Raw genomic sequence first — 20,062 nt, 5'->3', positions numbered from 1 at the left:
TCTGGTATATTATTAACCTTTGGTTATCGCAACATGCAATAAATAATGATAAATGATGACTTTGTAAATTTATAATTAGGTATTTAATTAATTATTTAATTTTCATATAATGTGACATGGGTGCAAGTCCAAAATTATCTGTAGTAATGGAATATTCTATATATATATTTTTATGGGTAAGTACACCATTAGTTATGAAATTTATTATATTTTAAAGGCTGACAAAAATGACTTTATTTCCTACAATAACATTTTCCGATAATAATTACCAAAAACAATTCCATAATCTAATATACATAATAATTTATAGGTACCTATTTATTCTATTGATATGGATATTAACTTTGAATTAAGCTTATTTAGACCTCAGTTATTCAACTAAAATAACAACCTTAGTTCCATAATAACTTTACTTGTACTAAGAATTACATACTTAGTGTTAATTTAATGTAATTTATCAACAACTGTGCTATAAATACTGATCTCAAAACAAAATCGCTCAAGTTCTTTCATTGGTAAAAGATATTTTATTTTCAGAAATATATTTAATAATTAATAGTGACATGTATAGCAAGTAGCAACGAAGTCAATTGCTGAGATAATCGTACAGTAGGTACTTTTCCTCGATCTTCATTCCATAGCCTGATTTTATATAGGACGTGGATAACTACTGGATTATTATTAACTACACATTCCTTCATAACGGAACGTTGAAGCGCTGACTATAGAACGCCATAGACGATTATCAAATAGTCTATATACTTATTTATTTAAATATTGACAAAATAAAGAGGTACTTACTTTTAATCGTGTTAAGTTTCCATCTCGAGCAGCATTAAAAGTATTATAAACGGCTGATTTGAAATCCATGATGGTTCTCTTTGCGACGTATAAACTCACATAAAACGTAATACCACTTTAGGAACAGCACTTCCTTCTAAATATAATCATTGGAACATACACTTTATCACGTTTTTGTCAAAGCAACCAAATTTATGATTTCAAAACACTCCGAACACTGCACTCTTTCTACGTCTGCTTGCAACAGCGCGACGATCGCAATCTGCCATCAAAATGCGAAAATATAATTGCAAATGCGAACATTCAATTTAAATGTTGCCATTCACAAGTATAGCACCATTTGAGATTATAGCACTTTGTTGACAGAAAACGTTTAGAGTTTTGTCTTATTTTAATATTTTAAATCTACAATAAATTCGTATAATATTATTATTATATTAAAATATGCGTTTATAACAATACATAATTAAAACATTTTTGATTATAATCTGAGTTTAATATATGCATTTTAATTGCGTACAACTTATTGGTACTTTAAAATTAATTTTCTCTTTTTCAATTTATAATGATTATATAGCTATTCTCAAAATATATTAATACATGAACTTAAGAACAATCATGTTTGTATACCTAACTTACATTTTTTTATAAATCTCGAACCTATTTAAATATTTTCTCTCCATACAAAATTGAACTTTTATTAAGTTCAAGAGCGAGGGTAAAAAAAATGAAATTAAAAAATCATGGGAGAACTGGATTTATTAATTACTAGCGCTCTGCCCCGGCTTCGCCCGTGGTACATGTTTATGTTTTCTTCCCTTTTGAACCATCCTCGTACTTCAAGGAATATTATAAAAAAGAATTATCGAAATTGGTCCACCCGCCCACGCGTGATGCCGTGATCAAGGAAAACGGGTTTCATTTTTATATATATAGATTAAATCGTCAAATTAGTAAATCAAAAAGTTTTGAAATCGATCCGAGTATTAATTATTTAATGTGATAATAGTATCTGTACAATATGATGTCTGTGCTGGTGTTGCCAGTATTGTGAATTTTACCCAGGTTATAGGTAAAAATTTTATAAGGGTAATTGATTCTTTAACAATATATTATTTTTATTTACAGTAATTAATTTTGAAATAAAATGATAATTAAGTGCAGTTTAAGCAAAATAAATAGATCGTGTGAAATTACTGAAAAAGTGCTATCATACTTCTGGAATAACATATTATTTAAGTATACATATTTTAAAATTATGATGGTCGTGTATTCTTGAAAATTTTATTTCAAAGGTTATAAACTTATAAGATTTTTCTTTACTTCGTTTGTTACTCCTATCCACAAAATTTTCTCTGAAGCATGAATAATTTAGATAAAATTATGTATAAACAATAAACATCTCTATTATAGATTATAGTAGGTAGATTAATATTTTAAATTGGGTAACATTTGTCTGTGGTTGACGAATGAAGTGAATGATGGATGGATATGACATGACACCAAAATTGCGGCGTGGATTTATGGATACAATTTTTCGTAAAAATATCTGTTGTATTTTAATAAAATGTTTGGTTAATAACAATAGTTAAGGTCATTGATTGAAACACAAAATATAGTGGAAGAGATATATATCTCAAATGTCGAGATAATGATTGTTAATTTAAAAGTTTATAATCAAAGTTTGTGCATATCATTGTGCTTAGTGTGTTATTACGGAAAAGTGTTTAGTGCATTATAGCACAGGTTGAGTTACTGGAAATGGTGCTATCAACTTACAGCGGTGTCAGTTTTAAGACGAGTTCTATTTGATTGTGTATTTTTATTTAATTTTAAGAGTAAAAATGTATCCTACACCGACGCGGCACCCGGCTGGCGCAGTTCGGGTTTGTTTTATTTATTTATAAGCCTTTATGTTAATTTTATTGTACATGAATTTTATGGAATGTCGTGATATTTTTTTTTCAGGGGCCTCAACCCTCGGCAGGTCCGATAAAGTTTACGATAGCAGATACTTTAGAAAGAATAAAGGAAGAATTTAATTTTTTACAAGCACAATATCATACGTAAGTTTTCAAGTGATTCAATTTAAAATTTTCCTTATAGTTATTAAAACATAGTTATATCAGTAAGTTCAATGTTTCATGACGAAGAATTTGATTTTGGGTCATTGAAATTTATGCCACAGTTACAGTTCGAGGCTATTTCGTACTGTTTTAATAATTTTTTCACCCTTTAAATGGTATATAAAGGTAAGTTCAGTCAATTACTTTTAAATGAGGCCATTCTTTTATACTCGTTTACAATTTCAAATTAGTTTGCAAGATATAAAATAACAGTTAAAATAACCTAACCAATTAAGAAAGTAATTTAAAATATCTGTTCATCTATTGTTATTTTACAGGTTAAAATTAGAATGTGAGAAACTAGCTAGTGAAAAAACAGAAATGCAACGGCATTATGTTATGGTAAGAGTTTTTAATTTACATTATTCACGTTATTACTTGAAAATGTATATATAAGGAGTATTGCATGTATAATAATATGTTTAAATCTTTTCTAAGTCATTAAAAAAAAAGAATATTATTTTTTATTTCTGCTATTACCGCCAGTTAAAATCATTTCCGACTAGGTGTACTCATCATTTTAAATTTAACTAGAATTCAAATGCACAAAGCACATGGTTATTAATTTATCTATTAATGATTTAGAATATTAATATAAAGATTGCCAAAATTATTGCATGCATGTTTAATTCTGTTCGCATATGTATAAAGAATATGCGATTTGTTTTTCTGATAGGTACCTAACCTAATTTATTTTTCTTTTCAGTATTATGAGATGTCCTACGGATTGAATGTTGAAATGCACAAGCAGGTAAATTATTTTATTGCCTCTTTATTCTACGAGTACAATACAAATTGTCCATATTTATGAGTGCTAAAACATTAATATACTTTATTGCTTTGTTTTATAATTATTTCATGTCTATTACTTGCAGCAATTTTCATTTGATTATACCTTCTTTATCTGTATAATTATTATAATTGTAGCCAATAGAATGTATGTTCTCCTTCATTACAATAGTAATTACTTTTATGAAAAGTAATAATAACAATTAGTTATGATTATCCTAATTTTTTAATTATTTAAATGAAATTATTTTATAAGTTATATAAATTGTATAGCTATAGGTATACAACATCTATTAGAACTGCTAAAATAGTGCATTCTTGTTTTGAATACACTTGACTTTTTACTTAATCCTGATAGAGAACTTTCTAGAACATTTCTAACAGTCTCATTTAGTTGACCACCCACTATATTTGTTTATTTTTTATAAATCATTGGTTCAGCTGAATGCATATAATGTTTTAGACTGAAATAGCGAAGAGATTAAGCGCAATAATCGGCCAAGTGTTGCCGTTCCTCGCTCAAGAGCACCAACAGCAAGTCGCCTCCGCCGTGGAGAGAGCTAAGCAGGTCACTATGTCTGAACTTAATGCTATCATAGGGGTAAGTTTTTTGTTCGTATTTCAACGTAAATACAAACAAAATAGTTACTGTCTATCTATTTTTTTAATGCTGTACTGTACCCCTTTGTTAACTTTAAAAAATATTTCTTTACTGACAAAATTCTCGAATTTCTTCGACTTATTTATCTTGAATTGGTTTTTGGATGTTATATTTTTTAAGGGATTACATATTATGCAATTATTTCAATTAAGATAAGGTTGATGGTTTGTGCGATTGTGTTTCTAGATAATGCTTGAATCAGGTAATTTGTTGTTACAATATAAAAAATAAATAATTGAGCGTATTTTTTAAATGTTGTCCGCAGCAACAACAACAACAGGGACTGCAGCAACTTCTTGTAAGTTAGTCAAAAATGTGCTTGGTTTTATGTTTTTATTGTTTGTGATTAACACCACTTTTGTGTTGCAAGATTATTATTTTTTTCGTAGACATCTCTTTACATTTTAGTGTGAACTAATTCCGTTGTAAATATAATAATTTGATAAGTATGTTAAACAAAGCTGTTATGTAGTTTGCTTTAGATTAGGAAGTCTGTCTATAGCAAATACAGTCTTGTACACAGTTTAAACAGATTTTATGTGAGTCAAGGATCACAACACGACAAATGTAGACTTTTCCTGTGTTTCGATAAAACTAATATTCACAGATAAATCTGTAACAACTTAAATTGTATTTTTCATAATATATTGACCTAAAAGATATAGGTACTTTATTATTTAAACACCAAAAAGATAATATAACTCTAAAACAAATACTAGATAACTGAAAATCTTCGTTTATTTATAAATCATATTACAAAACATTATGAAATGGTTGATTTGTCCAAATGTCCATAGTTTTAATACAATACATTGTGATTACATTTTAATAGCACCCACAAATCAATATCTCGGTCATTAATATAACCATTTCTATTTCATATCGACATTCTCATATAAAATTAATGGAGTTTCCCATATGCCTAACTTTATTCCATTAAATTCAAGCACTGTTGACTTCACATAGTTATTGCTTTTTATGACGCACTGTACTGGCTCGAGGGTTATTTTATTTTTAGTTAAAGATCTTTTTTTTTATGCTCTTTCTTGTATTGGATAAATATTTTTTGGAGTTAAAAAAAAGTAATTATGACTTTTTTTCACTAAATAATTGTACTATGCAAAGTTTCACTTGAATAATTTTATAAAATTATTTGTTCTAGAAGTTAACATCTTCTTTATAAAGAGCATATTATGCTGTTTTATAAAGATCAAGCGTTGAATTAAAACTTGTATGACTAACTCAGCACTTCATTATACATATTTATTATTTTAACTAACTCACCTTGCACGCAATATCGTGATTTCTAATTCGGCTAGGTGGTTTTCTATTGTCATAATTATGTTTCTATCGATCATTTTAATATCATTTGCTAGGGCGAGATAAATTGTTTGAATCAAACTTTTTTAATACACACATAAACCTTTGACAAGATACATTAGTACCTACCTATTGTTTAAATAGGTCATGATTTATTATTCATAAGTGTTATTTGCTTTATTTTCGTTTCTGGGTTTTTTCATTCTTGTGTAATCATCACTTTTATTGTGTAATAAAAAATTGTGTTATATTTGTTCTTAAACTCTTATGTTTTTAGAAGTTGTTTATGTGTTTTTTATAGATCACCATTCACCATAATGTAGTTTTAATATATATGTTATTAGATCCATTATTTGTCACTAATTATAATATATGGGCTTTATCGATTTCTATAATAGTGTCTCATGTGTTATTAGCCCATAATATGCTAGAAATTATACGAGTGATACCGTATTTTCTCTTCTATAACCACGCACACAAGACGTAGTCGTACCGTAAGCGTATTGTACTACGCGCGAAGTATAAAGCCATACGAGCATGTATGTATTCAAAAAAGTCCTCTTATGAAACGTGGTACATAGCAGCGGTTACAGACGTTTCTTGTATACGCATTCTTATGAGATAGTCGTTGGTAAGAGACGTTTATTGTTTACTTATTCTTACAATATGCGTAAGCGTTACGTTACGCCTCGTGTGCGAGCAGGGTTAAAGACTACAAAATACAGTCCCATGTGTATAATTTCTAACGTATTTTACGTTTAAAAATAAATGAGGCATTACAATAGATACCCAACAACCTCGGAACGTTCGTAACAAGGGAATGTTTCCAGCAACAGATCCACGCGTCCGGCCTACCGCACGGGGTCGCGGGCGCGGGCGCGTTGTTAGGTGCGGGCGGGTTGTTGTTCCCCGGCGCGGGACCGCCCCCGGCGCCGCATTTACCCCCGCCGGCGCATAAGGTAATATTATAGTGGATTTCTTACCGTTTATGTTTATAATCAGGGTTATAATGTAAGGAAACTATATTGCTTGTAAAGAAAATAATATTTATCACGATTTTCTCTGTGTGATATTGTGACGATTAATAATATTTTCTCCCCACAAAGATTTAAATCGAGCTAATTTAGAGCGAGCACACGCACGAAAAATTTTGAAAATTCTAGATATTTAAATTTTAAAATTTAAATTGTTTGATGTTTTACTATTGATTCACACAACGCTAAAACTCTCCACTAGAATTATGATATTATACCGTTAAAAAAAGCTTATTAAGCAAATTATTCACTTATATTTACAGGTGGAACTACCCCCTCCATCGGATATAAAACCCCCGTTGTCCGGTGGACCGGCGCCACCCCCCCTCCTGCCGGGACAACCCCCTCCCCCCAGAGAGGACGATAGACTAGCCGCTTCTAGAGCTATGAGCCAACAGGTAAATCCATACTAATATTATAAATGCGAAAGTAACTCTGTCTGTCTGTCTGTTACTCAATCACGCCTTAACTACTGAACCAATTTGCATGAAATTTGGTATAGAGATATTTTGATACCCGAGAAAGGACATAGGCTACTTTTTACCACGGGAAATAGGATAGGTTTTATCCCGGAAATCCCACGGGAACGGGAACTATGCTATATTTCTTTGACTGCGCAGGCGAAGCTGCGGGTGGAAAGCTAGTATAATATAAAGAAATAACACTTTCATAGTTATATAGTTTGAGATGGGTAACTACTAACTAGTTAATTGTGTTATAAAGAGAGAGAAAATTGCAGGGACCATCTACTTCTCTCTTTTGATTTTTGTTTGGAAGAAGTCTTGCCTTGAAGTATTGCCATACTTACTGTAATACCTCTATAGAAAATTAAATATATCGAAAATGAACGAATATAATACGAGAAGCAGGTAGACTTTTTTCCAAAACTATACTGTAGTCTGTACATAACAGAATAAAAGATCTTTTATAGTAATCCTTCTGCCTTACATTTTTTTGTTTTCAAGTTAAGTTTTCCGGTTATTTAGGGCATTTTTATAAGCTACTGAATAGTAAATACATACATTATTATAATTTTCTCAATTGAATGGTCCGTTACGATGTTGCTAGGAAAAAAGATTAAAAATAAGATCATTAACAATGTGTTGAATCACAGAATCGTATTGAAACCATAAAACATTTAAATACCGAGTTTGATTTATAACAGTCGTTGCTATATAATTTACAGAGATTTATTTGTCTTTTTATAGGCATGTTGTAACACTGAGATTAAAGATATACATAATTAACGTGTGACGTCTTACTCCTCCGCACTGTATTATGTGTATTATTTTTGAGGAAAATTACTATAAAATTAAATCTAGTTGTTTCTAGATCTTGAATTGTATTTTTAATCATAGTTTTTACTAAATTAATTTTTGAAATTATGTTTTGGAATAATTTTACGCGTTTTAACTAGGGTCGAAAATAAATTCTATGTTAATTGATTTATTTATCCAACATGGCAGACCTGATGCCACAGATAAAAGTTCCTATATTGTCCTTATTATTTTAACCAGAAACATACACCTGCTGATACGTATATGAATAGTTTTGCGACAAAATGTAAATTCATCGAATATTTTGTTCGCACTGTGTTAACTACTAATGTGTGTGTGTGTTTTTATATTAAGGAAAATTATGACACATGCAAAATACTTACACACATACAATACTTTTATGTACTAAACAAATCTATTCTATATTAATAAAAGAAAAAGTCATGTTAATATTACCTTTATAATAAACTAGCTTCCGCCCGCGGCTTCGCCCGCGTGGTATTTTTTCGCAATTAAAGGTAGCCTATGTTCTTTCTCAGGGTTTAAAGATTGTCTGTGCCAAAATTCATAAAAATCTGTTGAGAGGTTTAAGCGGGAAAGCGTAACAGACAGACAGACAGACAGACAGAGTTACTTTCGCATTTATAATATTAGTAGGGATCAAGCATTCTTGATACGTTCATTTGGATTTCAAAGAACAGTATAGTCGTACAATAACTAAAGTCTACCCAAGCAGAGCCGGGACTATTGCCTCAATTTAAAATAATAAAGTAATTCAAAATAACAGCATAACAGCAATGTCTTGAGACATTGGGTCAAAATCCATGTCTCAAGCAGGTTGTGAATGAAAATAAGATTGTTTTTAATAGTAGATATAATTATAATACTAACATAGATTTTAAGGCCATTTGACTAACAACTATATGGATTTTAAATTTATCTGAAATAAAGGGAATAAATAAAAAATAAATAAAATAAATATTTATTTTTATTATAATTAGCAGCGTCGCTCAGTATCGCCTCTAGAGCGCGAACAAAAATACCGACCGCGCTCGCCCGAGCCCGAGCCGCTCGACGCGAAGCGACGGAAGGAGGACAAGGTGCGATATGTCAGTGTGTCTAGTGTTAGTGGTATTTGTACTTGCTTGCTGTGCGATTGGTTGGCTTGTTTTGGTGTAGTTGCGTGAGTGAAAGGGGATTGTTAAAAAGTCTAATTGATTTTTTTTATCAAGGAACGGGTGCTTGTTGGACAAGCAAATCAGCGCGAGTGCAAAAACTATCATCAAAGTATTCGTATCGTCATAGGGTGTATGACGTCATCCTTACTTAAAAAAAAGACGTGTGGCACTCGGGGACTGCCGCGGTAAAGCTATTTTCGTTACGGAATTTCTCGATTCGGTCCCCGCGCTCAAGGCCCGCGATAGAAGCTATGCAATAGCTTAAAATTAGTTCCATATTCGCGCGGCAGGGGCGCTTTTCAAATACCCATACAAATTCTCTCGATGGCAATACGAATACTTTGACTATAGTTTTCGTCATAGAAATCTAAATAACAAGACACTAGAAGTCGTAAGCGTGCGTGACCTTGTCGCCACTCAGGTTATTTTCACATCACCAGTGCATTCGTCACTGTTCAGTTGCTCTGGAGACGTATGAGTGTATACATGGTGTGTTTCAGCAATTCCCATTGCGGAAATTCTTCCACAAGTTGTAATTATACTTATAAAGGAATAATATTTCATCGGAAAATATTTTTTTTAGAAATAATGCTGTTTTTCCTTAAAATTATAGAATATTTACAAGTATTACGAGTGTCACCATAGTAATCGAAATAACAATGAATGACACAGTCGACCATTCTTATTATCACGTTTGTTCGTATTGGAGCAAAAAGTCTCATATACTTAGGGATGTTATTCTAAAATAAACCGTAAATTCGTGCGTTAGGATACATATTCAAAAGCTTAATTTAATAGTTAAGTTAGTTTTCACTAAAATCAAGCTGTCCAATAAAAGGCATAGTTTACTTGTGTGTACTGTTTAGCTTTCGGTTTGAATGTGTTGATTTTGGCGACAGCGGTTTTCATACGAATTATGACATTATAGCACTTCTATGTGTCTTGTTATTTAGATTTCTATGGTTTTCGTGCTCATTTATATGAAGTGGTACAGAATTACTTATCCTCTATACCATAAATAAAAACTATAAATATAGTTGATAGTTAAATTTTATGGGATATTATTATCTTACTATCTTTCCATTGTGTACAGTTTCTATTAAAAACAGAACACACCAATGTAAAGAACCGCAATAAAAATTCGAACATTGTAAACTATATTATAATTTATTTATTTTATATTTATTTATTATATTATTATTTATTTAAGTTTCACATCAGACGGAATGAATATTGAAAATGCATACCAAAACAGACAACCAATTTTAAGCTTTATAACGCTTTGTATAAAGTTGCTTTTAGTTTATTGCTACAGTGTTTGCTGATATTTAAATTGCTTTCATGCGTTAATTTCAACCATATTTATATTTGATATTACAGGATAGTGATGCAGAAAAGAGCGATCAGGATTTAGTTGTAGATGTTGCTAATGAGGTTAGTATTATATTTTCGTACTATATTATTGTTACTGTTAATTAGTTATTAAATATTTCTGCATCATGATTATTTTACGAAGTTGAGTTACTATTTTAAACTCAAGTTTGAAAGGAAACAACGATTTTTGCTATGGTGTTTGTTTACAATAAAAAGTCGATAATCGCAATAATCAACAAATGAAACAACATAATATCAGTTCTAAAGTTATGTTACATCAAAAGTTTTAGATTTTGTTCAAAATTAGAACTAAAATGTGGTCTACAATATTCCCGTATACATTATTTTGAGTGATAAATGATCCTTATATATTTTTTTAATGTAAAAATATCACTTTCAGGAGGAAAGAGGGTCGCCAAGTGTACGCACAGAGGGTGAAAGAACGGAGAATGGTCCAAGACCTCCCTCGCGTTCAGGGTCCTCATCGAGTCGATCTACTCCTAAGAGCTCTAAAGATGTAAGTATACAATTGTTTTATTAAAAAAAAAATTATACCTATTAATTTTCAAGATGGATCCTATGTCAATTCTTTAAATAAGAGATGATTTTAATAAATGCACATTTTTGTATTACATACACTTCAACACAAATCAAATGTACGCATGTAGTTCCGTCATAAACGTACTTTTGGGACGGCACATTTTTTCTTATCTGTTACGTGCTGTAAGAATATAATCGTGAAAAACATATATTTTTGAATGGTTCGGTTATATCCCAAGACTGTATGCACTAATGCATACAGCCATCCCTAAACTATCCTGTCAGCACATTCCTTTCCCGCCATGATTCCTGAGCGTCCCTCATCCAGTCAGTCTACATCCAACATCCTCCAACGTCTACATCCATCATCCTCGAGTACGGTTGCCGGCAAATTCATATAAGTCTAATAGTATATTAATTCTCTAAGTTCAATCATTGTGCTTAAATAATAAAATCATTTTTTTTTTTAAAAGAGGTTTTATTCACCTCGCGTAACAGTTCCATTTAGGGGATGATGCCAATGCTAACACTTATAAAAAAATAAAAATAAGAAATTCATACAAATTATTTGCTATTGCAGGAGAAGCCCGGCACTCCAGGTGCGAAAGGCAGGGCTCCAACACCAACGGGCCGCTACGCTTTTCCCCCTTACGCTGCATATCGTACCCCCCTCCCTTTTGACGGGCATAGGACCAATGGCATGCCGCCTGCTAAACCGTTAGTGTTTTTTTTATAATATATGTTTGCACAGTATTAATAATATTGAATAAAATAATGTAACTAAAACATTTTGGAATTAAATTGTTATCATGAAATCTATATACAGACATTTGTGTTTGATGTACAGTTTTAATAATATTGAAAAAAAAAATAATATGCAACTAAAACATTTTGGAATTAAATTGCTTTCATGAAATACAGACATTTGTGTTTGATGTTATCTTATTGATTATCTTATAACTTGCAAGTTGCAACTATTGTATATGAAAAGTATTTAGAAGGTAGATTTTCTAACATAAATAAACTTTGCTTCATTAAAATAGTCTTGCTACGTTTTTTCATGTGTCAATATTAACCTATTTGTAACATAATAAATAACACTATCTTGAAATAAACAGAATTAATGAGAAAATAAGAAATGGCTCTGTAGCCATAAGGTCGCCTATTGTGCAATTTATGTGTATTTAATTTTATGTTTTGTATTTAATTTGGTGTGTACAATAAGGCATTCATTCATTCAATGAATGCTTCTCATAAAATGATTTATGCCTACAGAGCGTATTCCTACCACACGTGCGGCGGGCCGCTGCAACCCGTCCCCTTTCCTGCGGATGCGCTAGTCGGACCCGGGATCCCGCGCGGGGCCCGACAGGTTGCCACACTCCCACATGGGGAAGTTGTATGTGCGGTGGCCTTGTCGTTGGGATCCAATGCACGGCACGCGTACACGGGTGGCAAGGGCTGCGTCAAGCTGTGGGACATCACTAGTCCGGGATCCCCGAATACGCTCGAGCCGCTGTCACAGTTGGATTGTCTGGTGAGTGTGTAATATGATGTGCAATAGAAAATATATATGATAAGGCGTATACACTGCCATGTTTAACGCAGCGTTGCGCGTGAATGCGTTAAACGTTGATTGTAAGTATCTATGTATAGAACATGTACAGTAGAACAGGAAATGTATCCACGCGCATTCATCGCGCCTGCAAACATTGAAACGTGCGCATATGCACGTCCGTGAAGGTGAAAATCTGATACGTAGGTATGGCGCATCGAGTCACGTAATGTAATCAGTGATTTTGAGACAACAGCGAATAGCTTTGAATGAATCTACAAAACGCAATTAAGCGCGGTACACACGATCATGAAAACTGAATTCCCGCAAGTACGCGCGTAAGTGCGTTGACACATTATAAATGGCGTCATATTTGACAATGATCAAAAATCGCCTAACTTGCAAATTGCGTGTATTATATATAACACTAGCGACCCGCCCCGGCTTCGCACGGGTGCAATGCAGAATGCTGATACTAAAATATACACTACAGAAAAACAGCTGTGAACGTTGCAGTTGTATATAAAAAAAACATAGCGACCCGCACCGGGCGGCCGGCCGGTACCGCCGCAAACGCTACATCCCGCAATTTTTAAATCTGTAATATCTTCGAAAATATTCACTTAAATCATACGGTGTAAAGGGCCATATAGATCTATATTAAATGAACAATGTATTCAAGGTATTTAATTGGTTAAGGATTAATGCTGTATTGGTTAAAATCGCTTCGAAAATTAACCATTATTTGTCGTAAAAAGTAAATGACAAAAAAAAGTTATTGTGGGTTATCCATAAGAGATAGACATATACCATCTCGGACTTTTCTGTAGACCTTTTCAATGTGTATAATACTTAGTACATTATTTTGATAAAACTCGTAGGGGTTTCAGCCTGCGTTTGCAATGTAAGCGGAAAAAATGTAATTTTTTACGACATCACATTAGAAACCTCAAAAATAACAGTACTTCTCCACTATTTAATGGATGTTATTATACATATAAACCTTCCTCTTGAATCACTCTATCTATTAAAAAAAACCGCATCAAAATCCGTTGCGTAGTTTCAAAGATTTAAGCGTACAAAGGGACATAGGGACAGGGAAAGCGACTTTGTTTTATACTATGTAGTGATGTTTTTATTTGACTAAAATAAATAATGATTGCGTATATTCAATTGAATGTGTTTCCCCACAGCAAAGGGACAACTACATCCGCTCGGTGAAGCTACTGCCGGACGGGCGCACGCTGCTGGTGGGCGGCGAGGCGTCCAACCTGTCGATCTGGGACCTGTCGGCGCCGACGCCGCGCATGCGCGCCGAGCTCACCTCCTCCGCGCCCGCCTGCTACGCGCTCGCCATCAGCCCCGACAGCAAGGTGACAATTCGTTATTCCACTGATAATAATTATTTGATATTTTCGACTTAGGGCTGATTTTTCAATCCTTGGTTAAAACTTATTCGTCGAATAATGCATAAAACTACCATTTAACCCATTGAGCCCCGAACGGCCAGATCCGACCGCGACACAATAGATTTTCTATTGTGTCTGTGATTCCGGGGATGGATTAAAAAAAAAAAGTATTCTAATTGCCCGAATTTAACAGTTTACGTGACATTTTAATATTATCGTGTAATACTTTATTGGACGGATAAGTTTTATCCAAGCATTGAAAAATCGGCCCTTAACATTCGTATGAACGAAAGAAACATTTATTTTTGAAGTGAAAGTTTTTTAGGCGCGTTGAAAGTAAAATAGTTGCGTCATGGCAATACCGTCACGATTTGGGCGACGATTTTGATATCTTTGAATCTTGCCAAAGAAGTTTCACTTCTGACACGCTTTGGTGACGTCCGAAAAACAGGGCTTATCGTGAATACTCGAATCAAGGCGAATAGCAAGTGCATTGTTTACATAATAATATGCGGTTTCAATTTCGCCTCGCTATTTGCACTCATGTGTACTCATGTGTACCATTGATTGTATGCACGCTGATCGCTGAGCTAACAGTTGACACGTATGAACCTATATGAAGCGAATTAGGGAATTAGGAATTGTATAAAACATAAGAGAGTGAAAGAGAAATAATGATCAGAAGTCAGTCTCGCATAAGACGTGCACCGTTGCACACGTTAACTAGGCCTTATAAAAAATTAATTATAACAAATACAGTTCATTTAAAGTTTTTGTGTGGGCTTTTATTTCACCAAAACCAGCGCCTGCTCACAGGAATTATAACACATCGTTCACGCCATGCGGTAATACCGCTCAGCCGTCAACGTTAACCGCTGCGTGCGCGTCTCTGCGTTTGGTGTGCGTTTTAGTCGAGTAATAAACGCCGTCTGCTTATAATAAACAATCAAGTCGAATCGTTTTTGAAAATTTTTGTTGATTTTTTTTGTTGATACTATGCAAAAATCTTCATTCCGTTGTCGAAACAGCATCAACATCGAAAAATAAAGGTTTTTTTTTATAAATGGAATGCTTTCTATGACATAAAAATATTTGATTTCAGGTTTGCTTCAGTTGTTGTTCTGACGGGAATATCGCAGTCTGGGATCTACATAATCAAACATTAGTTAGGCAATTCCAAGGTAAGACATCTTTATTTTAATACAATATTTTTAACTTTAGATCGGTGAAAATACTTTAATTTCTCCACTAAGGGCTGTGCAGATATGGCGGAGAGCAGAACAGAGCATTTTTCATGGGCAAACTATTATCGACATTGTCCCCATTAAAATCACTATATAGTATAAAACAAAGTCGCTTTCTCTGTCCCTATGTATGCTTAAATCTTTAAAACTACGCAACGGATTTTGATGTGGTTTTTTTTAATAGATAGAGTGATTCAAGAGGAAGGTTTAAGTATATAATTTACTAGCTTTCGCCCACGACTTTGTACGTGCATCCACGTTTTTCCCCGTTCCCGCAAGAATTTCGGGAAATCCTTTCTTAGCGGATGCATACGTCCTAACATCTACCTGCATGCCTGATAGATCACTATATCAGTCACCTTTGAGTTTTATATATATAGATTATGTTTTAGACAATGCGGGCGAAGCCGCGGGCGGAAAGCTAGTAATATTCATAAAGCGTAGCGCGCTACCTTTCGCATGTGACGCTTCGGTGCCCCTCAAGAATAAATTGTTATTATTGGATTTAGAATTTTATATTAATGAGGACAATGTCGATAAAAGTTTGACAATGAAAAATGCGCCGCGCTGCGCTCCGCCCTATCTGCGCGCGACCCTAAACGTAGTTTATAGCAACTACCTATTAATTATTTTACATAATGAGGTTTGTTTTTTTGTGTGATTTATTTATGTAATAATAATAATAATGTATGTTTGTCAGGCCACACGGACGGCGCGTCGTGCATCGACATCAGCCCGGACGGCAGCCGGCTGTGGACGGGCGGGCTGGACAACACGGTGCGCTCGTGGGACCTGCGCGAGGGCCGCCAGCTGCACCAGCACGACTTCTCCAGCCAGATATTCTCGCTGGGATACTGTCCCACCGGTATGTTGGCTATATCACATCGACATCAGCCCGGACGGCAGCCGGCTGTGGACGGGCGGGCTGGACAACACGGTGCGCTCGTGGGACCTGCGCGAGGGCCGCCAGCTGCACCAGCACGACTTCTCCAGCCAGATATTCTCGCTGGGATACTGTCCCACCGGTATGTTGGCTATATCACATCGACATCAGCCCGGACGGCAGCCGGCTGTGGACGGGCGGGCTGGACAACACGGTGCGCTCGTGGGACCTGCGCGAGGGCCGCCAGCTGCACCAGCACGACTTCTCCAGCCAGATATTCTCGCTGGGATACTGTCCCACCGGTAGTTTAGCTATTTTTATTAAAATGAACGTGTATGGCGTATGCACACGTGTCAAAACTGAAACTTCAAAAAAATTCAAAGATATCAAAGTCGTCACCTTACTCCATGACGTGATGCTATTGCCATGACGCGACCTTGAACTTTTACTCTCAGCGCGCCTAAGGAAGTTTCACTTCAATAAATCAATTCAATAAAACTTGAGAGGTGTCAAGTGACACCTGGATGGAACGTACGAACACGACAGAGAAACACGCGCACGCCGCACGGCTTACAACTATAGCAAAAATTGTCCGTCTAGCCCCCTTTAACAACGCGCGAAGTGGAACTTCCTTCCAAAAATACGACAAATAGCAGCGGAGCAGCCAGAGAATACTAAGCAATATTACAAAAGCGGTAGTCCTTTTGAGTGCAGATGTACAGATGAATTGAAATATTAATTTAAAATTTTCATATACGCAATCATTTGAAACCGAACTGTTTACTTCAAGTCACCACTGTTTTTGTGTTTTTTATTAATAACTATAATTATAGCTTCTCGCCCTGACTATGAAAATTTACATGCCTTTTATAATTCAAGTGAAGACAAAACCTACTAACGAAAAATGAAGCCTCTTCAGTTGTTCTTACGTGGCACACTAAGGCAACATTCCTAACAGATAACTAACACATAACAAAAAAACTCCCATCACACATAACCATATATCTCTCAACCCATGTTCACAAATATGAAACTACTAAAACATACCATATTTGCCCACCCAGGTTCCTGGCTAGCAGTAGGAATGGAGAACTCGCACGTAGAAGTGCTCCACGCGGGCAAACCGGACCGCTACCAGTTAGCACTACACGAATCGTGTGTGTTGTCTCTACGGTTTGCTGCTTCTGGCAAGTGGTTTGTGTCCACGGGCAAAGATAATCTGCTAAATGCGTGGAGGACACCGTATGGAGCTAGTATATTTCAGGTGAGATGATTATAAAATATGAGAAGTCTTTTTTAATGGTTAAATTTGTATGTAGAAGTTAAAAAAAATAAAGACGTGTGGCACTCGGGGACTGCCGCGGCAAAGCTATTGCATTCTATGCCTTCAAGCCACACCTCCGCCCGTCGGAGTGGGGAGCGTGAGGTTTTTCGTTACTAAATTTCTGGATTCGGTCCCCGCGCTCAAGGCCCGCAATAGAAGCTATGCAATAGCTTAATTCATCTCTGTTTTTAAAAATTTTAAGTGAGAAAAGATTCGCTAATCAATAAAAAATAAAAATACGGCAAATTTCACCAAGATGTCTGGACGTTATTTTGCATGATACTTTTTATTAATTTTTTTAGTACAGATAATTTATTTTTAAAATAGTTGTGAAGTTTTATTTGGAGAAATTACACCTTTGATTGAATAAAATGACAATATAGGTATTGAATACTTGTATTAATATCGTATTTTCGACTTGAAAAAACATTCATTAATTTTGTTTACTGTTTTCAGTCTAAAGAATCGTCGTCGGTGCTCAGTTGTGATGTATCGTCGGATGATAAGTTCATAGTGACGGGTTCGGGGGACAAGAAAGCGACAGTTTACGAAGTTTTGTATTGAAATAGTGATGTGAAATATAACAGTAAAACAAAATAATGTTAGTGAAAACAGTGATAGTGAAAAGTGATGTTTAGCGAACTGATAATCTCAATAGGCAATAATTGATTTGCGGTCCAGTAATTTTGAAGGTGAGATGGAATAGTGTCACTTTGTTTTAAGTATTTTTTGGCGCGAAAAGAGTATTTTAAGTGAAAAAGTGTAGATAGGTTTAATACAATTTCGATCTTTAAAACAGAACATAAGCACACACGATTAGATGACAAAGTAAGGCATGATTCAACTATTCTGAAAAATAGACGACTGTAGTCATTTCTGGCTAATTAGACACATTTCAATGTGCCGCTGGCTTTGAGCCTATCTACAGCTTTCTTCTTATAATATATTTGCAAAAAGATATGAAATTAATTGTTAAATATCACCTGTCGTCCAAAGCCTAGCTATACGCACAAATGTTCTATGCACGGTGATTTAGTATTATTTTGTAGCATTATGCGCGAACAATAAATTTGTATGGGAAATAAATTGCTAGTATGAAAGTACTTAGTATCTGCAGTTTTATCTTTATATGGTGAAAAATTGCCAGCATATCTTAACTATTGAAAAATTGTTTTTAAAGGAAAATAAGGGTATTAAAAAAAGTTGTCTATTATGTTTTAATGACACAAGTTTTTGACACCTATGAAATAAATGGGATGCGTGAAGACTGCAACTAAAGTAGCATTTAATAAATAGATATTTGATTTTTATATGTATTATATTTAAGTAATGAAGACAAGTAGATGCATTTTGTATATTTTCGATATTTTGGTTAAGGTAATGGTGCAGTGGTTTTTATTATTATTTAGGTGACATTTTATTCTATCTCATTGCACTATGAAGTTGACTGTTTGAATGTTTTCTACAAAATGAATTTATATAATTAAAAAAAAAATTACTTCAAAATGTATAGTGATCAGTTTTATTTTATGAAATGTAAATTTAATATCAAATGAGGATAAAATAAAAAATATGAATTGAATTTAAAAAAATAAATATTTGCCTTGCAGGGAAACATTCTTAAGCAGTCAACTTTTAATGTTAATTAATTATTGTAATCAGCAGTGGTTTGGTGATATCTCTTTTGTTAAAATACAAAAAAAAAACATGCATTACGATTTAATATTTTATGTGATTTGCTTTAATCAAATAACTGTTTTATTTAACTATGAATTCAGATAGTTATCACATAATCAATAAGTCGGTTCCCATAAGTGACAAACTGCAGTAAAAATTGCTTGTACAACTCACAATTTCTATTATTTTTGAGTCGATTTCAAGGTCGCGTCATGGTAATACCGTCACGACATGGAGTAAGGCGACGATTTTGGTATCTTTATTCTGGTAAATTTAATAAATAAAGAGATGTCGCTAGATCACTGCTGTTTATAAGATCACTGTCAGGCGATATTCTTAGTGTTAAGTATTGTATATTTTTATAAATATGAAAATCATTTTTATTTACTAAGTTCAACTTATTTCCTTGAGCCCTTTCATATATTTATTGCGATTGCAAATATATTTTTGTGTACATTCAAATTGTAATTCAAGAGATTTGAATTTATTTTTGTGTAGATTTATCACAGACTGAAGTAGTAAATATAATGTAATATTTTATGATTTATTTACTTTATTTTACGCATTTCAGTGATCATTATGCAATTTATTTCAATTTATTTGGATGTTGTCTTATAAATATTTTGATTAGTTGTTAAAATTGGGATGTTTTCTTCATAAAATATAATATTATGTTGCCAGTGAATCCTAATGCAAAGAAATGTTGCTTCCTATGAAATTTAGATTGTATATTAATTTTGTATAAACATAGAGACTGAATTATGTTTATAGTTTAATTTAACAGTACTCAAATACATGCCCAAAAGATCTAAAATGTTTTCGTAAAAATATGAATTTAATTTTTTCATTAAATGTTATTTTTCATGAGAA

At 33.7% G+C, this 20,062-nt stretch overlaps 2 protein-coding genes across 3 annotated transcripts in view; one reads left to right on the top strand and one right to left on the bottom strand.

The window, feature by feature from the left end:
* The window catches only part of LOC149900292 (protein fem-1 homolog CG6966), an 80,304-nt gene extending 79,221 nt beyond the window's left edge, over nt 1-1,083 (bottom strand). Inside the window, exon 1 of the mRNA XM_090113299.1 lies at nt 802-1,083. Within this exon, the coding sequence (XP_089969425.1) occupies nt 802-870 (69 nt within the window). The 5' untranslated portion in view covers nt 871-1,083. The remainder of the gene's footprint in view (nt 1-801) is intronic.
* A 1,198-nt stretch (nt 1,084-2,281) lies between these two features.
* On the top strand, nt 2,282-20,062 carry LOC149900291 (protein groucho-like). 2 transcript variants are annotated; one of them, XM_090112881.1, is made up of 18 exons: nt 2,282-2,687; nt 2,770-2,867; nt 3,206-3,269; nt 3,634-3,678; nt 4,180-4,317; nt 4,643-4,675; nt 6,528-6,656; nt 6,995-7,129; nt 9,013-9,132; nt 10,567-10,620; nt 10,961-11,077; nt 11,681-11,817; nt 12,376-12,637; nt 13,849-14,028; nt 15,167-15,245; nt 16,009-16,173; nt 17,256-17,455; nt 17,972-20,062. In XM_090112881.1, exons 1-18 carry the CDS (start codon nt 2,646-2,648, stop codon nt 18,077-18,079), a joined length of 2,106 nt encoding a protein of 701 aa, XP_089969007.1. In that variant the 5' UTR covers nt 2,282-2,645; the 3' UTR covers nt 18,080-20,062. The 2 variants fall into 2 exon arrangements, with proteins under 2 accessions (XP_089969007.1, XP_089969005.1); XM_090112879.1 differs by having other exon boundaries at nt 9,010-9,132; nt 12,376-12,643.

The sequence above is a fragment of the Colias eurytheme genome, chromosome 19 (genome assembly GCF_061535395.1).
Source record: "Colias eurytheme isolate Ceu_HAF_F1 chromosome 19, ilColEury1 Martin Lab GWU primary, whole genome shotgun sequence".
Lineage (NCBI taxonomy): Eukaryota > Metazoa > Arthropoda > Insecta > Lepidoptera > Pieridae > Colias > Colias eurytheme.
This window is presented reverse-complemented; position numbering and strand designations above follow the sequence as displayed.